Source organism: Ciona intestinalis, unplaced genomic scaffold, assembly GCF_000224145.3.
Source record: "Ciona intestinalis unplaced genomic scaffold, KH HT000263.1, whole genome shotgun sequence".
NCBI classification, from domain to species: Eukaryota; Metazoa; Chordata; class Ascidiacea; order Phlebobranchia; family Cionidae; genus Ciona; species Ciona intestinalis.
The window spans coordinates 4,032-13,555 of NW_004190584.1; the positions used below are offsets into that span (position 1 = coordinate 4,032).

Here is a 9,524-nt window from a genome sequence, read left to right on the forward strand (position 1 = left end):
TTCAAAATACCAGGTCGACAACTCAGATTAGTCGACAAACAAAAACAAATGACATCACGGTACAAAAATACAGTGAGAACAGCCGAGTAGTCTTCGACTGCCTACCCACACATCAGCAGCTGGTAAGCCTTATAAACGAGAAACATGTACGCGAATACAAAGACAAGAAGAAACATTTTACTCTTTTATTGCAAGGCAAAGTCCCAGCGTTGTTACACTATATTAAGGGACAGGAAACGTGCAAAGCACATCACGTTACGCCAGCTGTTATCGTTACACAGCACAATATACAATCTCTTTTACATCAAGTAAAACTTGGACAAACTATACCATTAAGTCTGTGCTCGAAGCACAGTCAATACCTACATGTATAGCATATAGGTCTACCACACAAAAATGTATTTATACGCAGGCAAGCGCATATTGTTCATTGTACCTTATCTTTAAACGTCGGTCGCTATACCGGTACACCCATGATGGTTCTTCGGTTACTGCGTCGGTGCCTTTCGTTTTGCTGTATAGGCTGGGCTCAATGAGTACATTTGGTTTTAATTGTGCATAACTTTGTGATGTAATGTATCCGTGTTATGCAGGGCATTGGTGCTCGAGCCAGATTGGTTTGAAAAGTAAATGAGGGAAAGCACTAATGCCATAGAGATTGAATAACGTATACGATTAAAACGTTACTGCTGGGTATTTAATATGACCTTCTATGGACACAAAAACATCAACAAAACATCCTAATGACTATATGGTAAACAAGTCCGGCGCAGTGGCTCAACGGTACTAACACTGATCGGCGTATGTGTCCTTGGGCAAGACACTTAACGGACATTGCTCCAACCCAAAGTTAGTATAGACCAAGTTAGGAAACGGCGCTCGTGTCCGCCATTACGGAGCCCACAGAGCGTGAATCGCCTATACAAATGCATGGTCGGCATGTGTTTATTTAGTTCTTGTAAGCGATACAAAGCTAGAAAACACGTATAGCGGTTGTTTTAACATTTAAAATATAATTTCTAATATAAATCTTGTTATATAATATTAAATCTAGGAATTAATGTGAAGTAAATTAATATTTTGACTGTTTTTCGGCGTACAGTGTGGTTTAACAGGGTATTTTTCGTTGGCGATTAAGACTAGCATCAATCAGCTTAGTTTACATAATAGTATATGATCATACCTACGAATCTACAGAGCCATTCTTTACTACATTTATAATCCAACATGAGTGGACATGCAGCTCCAAACTGCTTAAGTACTAGCAGATAAGGTGTTCGCGTTTTCCAATTTCATAAAGACCCGTAACGCAAAAAAGGTAGCTTACTAATTCAAGCAGAGGACCAAAAATAGTAACTTAGTATTGTTTTCCTCAATGTCACTTCGATATTAGGCAAATTTTACAAAGATACCTTAAGTTTCGTTGCCGGGTATACGTGTTAAGTTTGTGAGCCAAAAAGTAAAATCACGGCAATTTACATGCAAAACTGCAGCTAGATACACCAGTTTATGGTAATGTTATGCGTTGGTATTTATGGTAATGTTATTTTTGTTTGTATTTTTATATTTTAAACATGTTCTTTTATGTTTTTGGTTAGTAAACCTGATATTTTCTGTTTTTTTTACTCTTTAATCGATTAAGTGTTCAATAAAAGTTGATTATTTTTGTGAGGTTTATTATTGTGATAAGATATAACATTAGTAGAAAACCATTTTTACGCGCAGAAGTGCTTAGTTTTTAAAAAACCGCAATATTTAAACGAAAAACAGCACATAGCAATGATAAAATGCTATGTCGTGGGCTCCGTAATGGTGGCGACTATGACGCCATAGACGCGAGACAATGGATAACAAGACTCGTTGTTTTACAATCCGTTTCCTAACTTGGTCTATACTAACTTTGCTCCAACCCAGCGGTCACTTATGTGTTGTCCAAATAAACAATTACGCACAAAGTTGCACATATATGTGGTGACTCGCTGCCCAGACGAGGATAAACCTTCTGTGGAAGTGTGTCCGGTTGTGACGTTGTAAGTACGAGTGCAGTTCTCGAATATTGTTCGCGAATCGTGTGAGAACGAGCTCGCAGATGGAGTCCTATATATACGGGTCAGGAATCGGGACAGAAAACCGAACTTGGTCGGAACGGAGAACGAGTTCGCAGAAATAGTCCGCAGACTGAACCGGGACTTGGTCGGAACACTAAGAGTCGAAACATGTACAAAGAACTTCACTACCGCGAGCACGCCACTTCCGGACGTACAAGGGTGTTGGGGTAATGGGCCAAGTCTGGCCTAAATTCCAGGTCCTCACGGACCTCACCCATACAAAATAGAATAGAATATGGTATACAACTGCAAGAATATTAGGTTGCACGTGTCCGTGTTCATATAGTACGGTGGGGGAAGATAGGACACTTTGTCAGACGAGACTTTTTTTTAATTATCTTATTACGGACCCCCATTTAATAATAAGCAAAATAAGGTTACAGAATTATTCGACAGTATTATAACGACTTTATAAAACGCCCGTCAAAGCTGATTACTGTTTTTAAATATTAAAAAAATATGTAAAATAGAAACAGTATACTTTGAACAGGTAAAAAAATGCAAAATAATTCATAGTAAAGCCAATGAATTTTTTTAGTTTGCGTGTGCGAACCATTAAACTAGTTCCGAAAAAGGATCTATGTGACTACTAACGTGCTCAAAAACGAAGAAAAACTACATAAAACGCCCTGACTCCCATTGACTATAATAATAAACGAGAACGAGTCGTGAAAAAGAGAGTGTATCATGCTCTCTCCTTTACCGACATTAGAGATGCGCGTTCTATTCTTTTTTATTTCTGTGGCCTGTTATAGAGGGCGCCATGACTACAATAGTAAACGGGAACCACCCACAGAAATAAAAAAGAGTAGAACGCGCAACTGCCCAAAACCGTGATATATTCTTTTTTCTATTCACGTGACCGCCAACTCCGTCCCCATTTCCCCTCGTCTCCATTGTAAAAGATAGGCGCATAGTATTTTTGGAAGATTTTGGCTGTTTATTTTAAAAACTACACCAACTATTCAAGTTTATTAGGCCAGTTTAGTTATTTAGTAGGTTAACGCTTACAGTTTACCACTTGTTTAGGAAATTCAATTACTTAAAAAAATTAATTAAAAACCTTAAACAAACGGTTTGTTATGAATGTATGAATGAATGATGTAACTTACTTTATCCTCGCGTGGCCGGAAAACGACAGTCGTTATCACACGGGTTTAACACCTCGTGCCAGCTTACGAGTTACCATGTATGTTACTTTGTGGGTAATTTTTTTTGGATTTTTTTTATGTATTTCTGATAATTTAGGCAACCCATTAGCCACTGGGTTAGAGCAATTGCCGTCAAGTGTCTTGCCCAAGGACACATACGCCCACAATGGTAGCAGCAACGAGCCCTGAACCCATTACCTCTGGGTTACAGGCAGGCGCGCTAACCACTATACCACGGCGCCGGCCAGAAATATATATACATCAGAAAATAGTTGTTTTACACTATAACTTTAAATTAAGTCAAAAAAAAACGAAGAAAAACTACATAAAACGTCATCGACTCCATTGACTACAATAGTAAACGGGAACGACCCGCGAAAGAGAGAGAGTGTGTCACCTCTCTTCTTTGCCGACATTGGAGATGCGCGTTGTGTTCTTTTTTATAGAGCACGTTAGTGGTCATATAGATCCTTTTTCGTCGAACAGTTGTTCTTGTTGTTTTTTTGCGAGACTATTTTCCGCACTCATCTCAATTCTTAATTCTAGCATTTTTCTTTAATCTCTTGATTTAAATCAAATCATAATATATATTTACCAATTTTGGACTGAATTTTCAGATTTAAAACCGCACGATGAGCGAATAATTAACAATTACTTTCCTCATGCACTTTACATAGCGGAAACACTGTCTGGAGTTTGGCGGGGAACGACGGCACGTGTTATATAAGAAATCTACACAACGATTGAATCAAACTATTAGCTTTAAGTGGGGGCGCATTAAATGCACTACTCTTATAACGTATTATCCTTAATCGTAATTGAAACATTATTTTTAATTTAACATCATATGATTAATATTAACTTTTAACATTACCTAATTACTGCGTGATTACGGTTTGTCAAAATTCATGAAAACAAACGTTTTTAAGCGACGACAACGTTAACTAGTGTAAGTTTACAGTAAACACATAGTACAGGAGTTGTACAAAGCGTATTTAAACATATTCTTTACCAATCACTCAATCCTCATACGTCATAAGTTTCATTAGTTATAATACATGTATAAATACATTCTGCCTACTGCTCCACAGTCACCAATGTCGACTAGAACCCGTTTTGTTGGTTACTTCAGATTTGTTTTGGATCGAGCCCAGTCGACCGATGTAGTAAAAGGATTAATTATTGTAGCAGGGTGGGGGTAGATGGAACACCTTTTCATTTTGTTTTCTCTTTTCATTTAGTAAACAAAGAACATTTAATGAATTATAAAACCGTATCTTCACGACTTCCATAGACCGTTGTTAATTGTTTAAAACACGATCAGGCTATTTGGATATTATGTGTTAAAGGTGTCCTATCTTCCCCGACTCTACTATCTTATGCTAATTTGTTTAAAACGTGCTCATTCATTGGATCTATGATCTCTTGTTTCTGTGGTTTTAGTAGGACCAATTTTCTTATGACTTTGTTATCGATTTGGGTTATTCCCCTGCGTCAACTCTAATTCATGTGGAATCATTTAAAATTCGACAGACTAAGGACTTGGGGAATTGTGGTGCAGCGTATTTTGTGGCGATAACTTTATGTTGACAGCGAGATACATTTAAAATGAGGCGAGTATTGACTTCCAAAACCTTTCCAATTTCGAATGGAAGCGTTCACATGCAAGAAAACATCATATCAACATTTCGTGCCTCTGACAGCAGAAGCGCTAACTTATTACTTCAAAGCAGTTTTATATCACCTTCAAGCAAAGGTATCTATCATTTTATGCCTCCTTTGGTGAAGTCACTAGAAAAACTGACCTCTTTAATTGACGAAAAGATGAAAAACATATGTGCACAGAAAGTACAAATGTCCATGTTGTCTGGTAAAGATATTTGGAGCTTGTCTGGGAGATGGGATGCTTTTGGTAAAGAACTAATCACGACTAATCTCGGAGAGGCAAAGCATTGCCTTAGTCCAACACATGAAGAAGCAGTGTGTAAGGTATTGTCTCAGACTTTCAATAAGTTCTTATCATACAGGCATTTGCCATTAAGGTTATATCAGACTAATACTAAGTTTCGAAATGAACCAGATCCACAAAGAGGTCTTTTAAGGTGCCGAGAGTTTTTGATGAATGATCTGTACACCTTTGATACAACAAAAAAAGCTGCAGTTGAGACCTATAATGCAGTTTGTAATATTTACGAAGAGTTTTTCAAAGAGTTAAATATACCGGTGACAAAAGCCCAAGCTGGGTCAGGTTTAATTGGTGGTGACTTCTCCCATGAGTACCACATACTAGCAGGCGTTGGGGAAGACAACATTTTCATCTGCCCTGATACTGGCCAAGCCTGGAACTCTGAATGCACAAACATTGAAAAGAAACTAGACACATTAAAACAAGTGGATGGAATTGAAGTAGGACACACTTTTTATCTTGGGAAAAAGTATTCGAAAATGTTCAAAACATCATTTCTTACACCTGACTCAAAACCAGTGCCTTGCGAAATGGGATGTTATGGACTTGGTGTTACCAGAATTCTAGCAGCCTGTTTAGAAGTTCTATCTACGGAGTCTGGCATGAGGTGGCCTCATAAAATTGCACCTTACAAAGTCTGTCTTGTACTTCCTAAAACAGGAAGTAAAGAATTTGAAAATGGAACAGCAGCTGTGAACAATGTTTTCGATAAACTTCAGAACTATCCCCTTTTGAAGAATGATGTCATTATTGATGACACGCCAAAACGTAGCATTGGTTGGAAAACGAAACATGCAAACTTAATTGGATATCCACTTGTGATAGTTTTCGGTAAAGGTTTGAACTCAGAGGAACAATACGCTGAAGTTATTATTCAAAACCCTGACCAACAGTTAACTAAACATGTTCCTTTACAAAATGTAGTTGAATTTATTCATGATTACTTTTGAAACTAATCGCATGGTATTTACATGCAAAATATATTCAATTAAATGTGTTTAATTCTACCCCGCAATGACATTAAAAAAGTGAAATACATCATCTTTGTCATACACAGCAATTTCAGTCTTGCATGTTTCACATTTTACAGGGTGGTAAGAATCATTGGTAGATTGTTGATTAGTCTCTGCATCTGTGCTTCTCACATACCCTACGTCAGATGCAGAACTTGAACCATCATGCTTGCGTTTATGCCTCTTAAAGACTTTCTTCTTAGGTCCTTTATAATGCAACACTTCATCTTTATGTACTGTGCAGTTGAGTACGAACATGGCTCGGTATTGGTTTTGATAAGTGTCATGCCTAAAAATAAACCTCCTGTTTTTAAATTATATTATCGTATATTCAGAATGGGTAAGCAATATTATATAACTTAATAAGAGTATAAACTCTAAAAATTGTCATATAAAATGAGTGTGCAAATGACTTAATTAGGCCTTTACAATTGTTTTACCAGGCATGCACACTTCCATACCTTTTATGCTCCAACTGGGTACCAAGTCAAATATGTAAAAAATAGATTTAAAACAAGCACAATGATAATTGTTTAGTTTTAACACTAACCTTTGACAATCTAAACAAACTGTTGCCATACAAGCAGGACAACTTAGCTGAGGACTTTCTTTCTGGTTGGGTTTCCGAGAACTTTCAGATTTGCTTTTTTGTATTTTGCCCCTAAAATAAATTTATTGCAGTTATATCATAATGAAACGATACATGGAGAATTACTATTTATTGACAAACACCATTGCGCGACGATTAAAATACAGCATAGCAATCTTAAGCGATGTTTTAGATGAAAGGCAAAAGTATTTATATGCATATTTTTTACGATGTCACCACTATTTTCATACTTTGTAACACAGACCCGCATCTAAGTGACCAAGCACTTGTATTTCACCAAACACCCAATCTACCAACCTTTCTTTCTGCTTGTTAATCCATATTTGATCATCATCATCAGCTTGAGGATCGTAAAACAGATCTGCATTGGAGACAACTTTCTTCTTTTCTTTTCCTCTTTCGCTTTCTGGAAGAGGAATTATTCTGATTATTTGTTTTATCATACCATAAAGCAGCTAATCATTGAAATAAGGTGCGTCAAAGTTAGTTACTGGTTGGATTGTCGCTTAATTGCTCGAGAGTGGCTGTAACTAACTTTGCAGTACCTTATTTCAAGAAGCATAAAACCATTTTTATTTTAAGAGAATTTAACTAGCTCTATGAAAGAATTTGTTCTATTTCATAAAGCTAGTTAAAATGTTTTAAAATGAATCCAAGAATTTGCTATGGTGAAATATACTAATACATGATGAGCACTGAGCTATATATCATACGCCATCTATCTTCACTACAGTCTTACAATATTGTTAAGAATAGAATGCATATTGATAACTATCAGCATTTCTTTACCAGCAGTTTCTTCATCAGAATCAAAGTAAACATTATCATAATAGTTTGTTTGTTTGACATCCTGTTTAGAAGTTGAACAGCTTGCCGCATCTTTTGTGGATTGTGGAAAATCAGCTGGAAGATCATAATCATCTGTAATAGAATGGCAAAGTTTTGCATATTAAATTGATGAAAAGTGTGTGGTCTACCTTTTAGCAATGGAATATTTGATATGCTACCTATTAATTTGATAGTTTATGGGTCATACATTTTAGGGCAATAGGAAGTTTAAGGAACGATACTTTGTATAAAGTCTCATGATCTCACCTATCCAAGATTCTTCTAATGTTTTCATCTTTTCATCCAATTCATCTTTCATCGTTCTTTCGAACTCATCTTCAGATGAACTGACATCCTCACCTTGAAAGATATAAAGTTAAAATAACAAGTCACTTTGTGGAACGTAGACTCCATCAGGCATCTGGCTATGGGGATAGAAGTGGACCTACTACAAAAACTGTATATGATAAAGGAAAGTGAAAACAGAACAGTCATTCACACTGAAACGCTAATTTGAAATGCATTTTATAGGGGTAATACTAATTTACTACAATACGGAAATACCGGACTGACGGGAATCGCAATCTAATTTACAGGAATATGAAAAAACGGAAAAGACGGGAAAAACTGCAAACCAATTTACGGGAATACGGAAACTTATGAGAATGTGTTTTTATGCTTGTTTTAGGTATTTAGCAGTTACGGGAATGTGTTTTAAGCATATTACAGTTACGGGAAAATTACGGGAATATGTTTTATGCTTGTTTCAAGCCTACACCAGTTATGGGAAAATTACGGGAATGTGTTTTATGCTTGTTTTAAGTATTTACCAGTTACGGGAAGGTTACGGGAATGTGTTTTAAGCATATTACAGTTAGGGGAAAATTACGATAATATGTTATATGCTTGTTTCAAGCCTACACCAGTTATGGGAAAATTACGGGAATGTGTTTTATGCTTTTTTTAAGTATTTACCAGTTACTTACGGGAATGTGTTTTAAGTATATTACAGTGAGGGGAAAATTACGATAATATGTTATATGCTTGTTTCAGGCCTACACCAGTTATTGGAAAATTACGGGAATGTGTTTTATGCTTGTTTTATGCTTGTTTTAGGTATTTAGCAGTTACGGGAATGTGTTTTAAGCATATTACAGTTACGGGAAAATTACGGGAATATGTTTTATGCTTGTTTCACAGCCTACACCAGTTATGGGAAAATTACGGGAATGTGTTTTATGCTTATTTCAAGCATTTACCAGTTACGGGAAGGTTACGGGAATGTGTTTTAAGCATATTACAGTTAAGGGAAAATTACGAGAATGTGTTATATGCTTTTTCAAGTATTCAGCAGTTATGGGAAAATAACGGGAATGTGTTTTATGCTTTTTTTAGGTATTTACCAGTTAAGGGAAACTTACGGGAATGTGTTTTAAGCATATTACAGTTACGGGAAAATTATGGCAATGTGTTTTATGCTTTTTTCAAGCCTACACCAGTTAAGGGAAGGGTACGGGCAGGGGCGCAACCAGGGGGGCTGTTTTGCTGTCATGACAGCCCCCTTTTCCGCAGACACGCACACAGCCAGAAAGTGCTAAGACGCACACACACGCGTTGCATTTAATATTACATTCCTTCGCTTAAAATTGGAACAACTTTTCGTTCAATTGTTACGTCACTTGTCCTATTGTAACGTAACTATTAATTATGACGTTTCATAATATAACAATCTGGAGGAATGTGCTAACTGCCCAACCAACCACGAGATCGAAACATCGTGTATGAGCGTCACATTTTTACGCTCTGCGCCGGCGTAGGAAATAAAGGAAGACGCATGTGGTAGAATAC

At 36.7% G+C, this 9,524-nt stretch overlaps 2 protein-coding genes across 2 annotated transcripts; one reads left to right on the forward strand and one right to left on the reverse strand.

The window, feature by feature from the left end:
* The first annotated feature begins 4,726 nt into the window (after nucleotides 1–4,726).
* Nucleotides 4,727–6,285, forward strand: LOC104265518 (probable proline--tRNA ligase, mitochondrial). The gene has a single exon (XM_009859710.3). It carries the CDS (start codon nucleotides 4,868–4,870, stop codon nucleotides 6,173–6,175), a length of 1,308 nt encoding a protein of 435 aa, XP_009858012.1. The 5' UTR covers nucleotides 4,727–4,867; the 3' UTR covers nucleotides 6,176–6,285.
* Nucleotides 6,136–8,036, reverse strand: LOC100187353 (E2F-associated phosphoprotein; the record flags this gene model as incomplete). Its single annotated transcript, XM_002123538.3, is given in 5 exon segments — nucleotides 6,136–6,527; nucleotides 6,789–6,899; nucleotides 7,146–7,254; nucleotides 7,638–7,769; nucleotides 7,944–8,036. Coding segments are annotated over 5 exon segments (743 nt in total), but the record flags the coding sequence as incomplete, so codon positions are not given.
* Nucleotides 8,037–9,524: the final 1,488 nt, after the last annotated feature.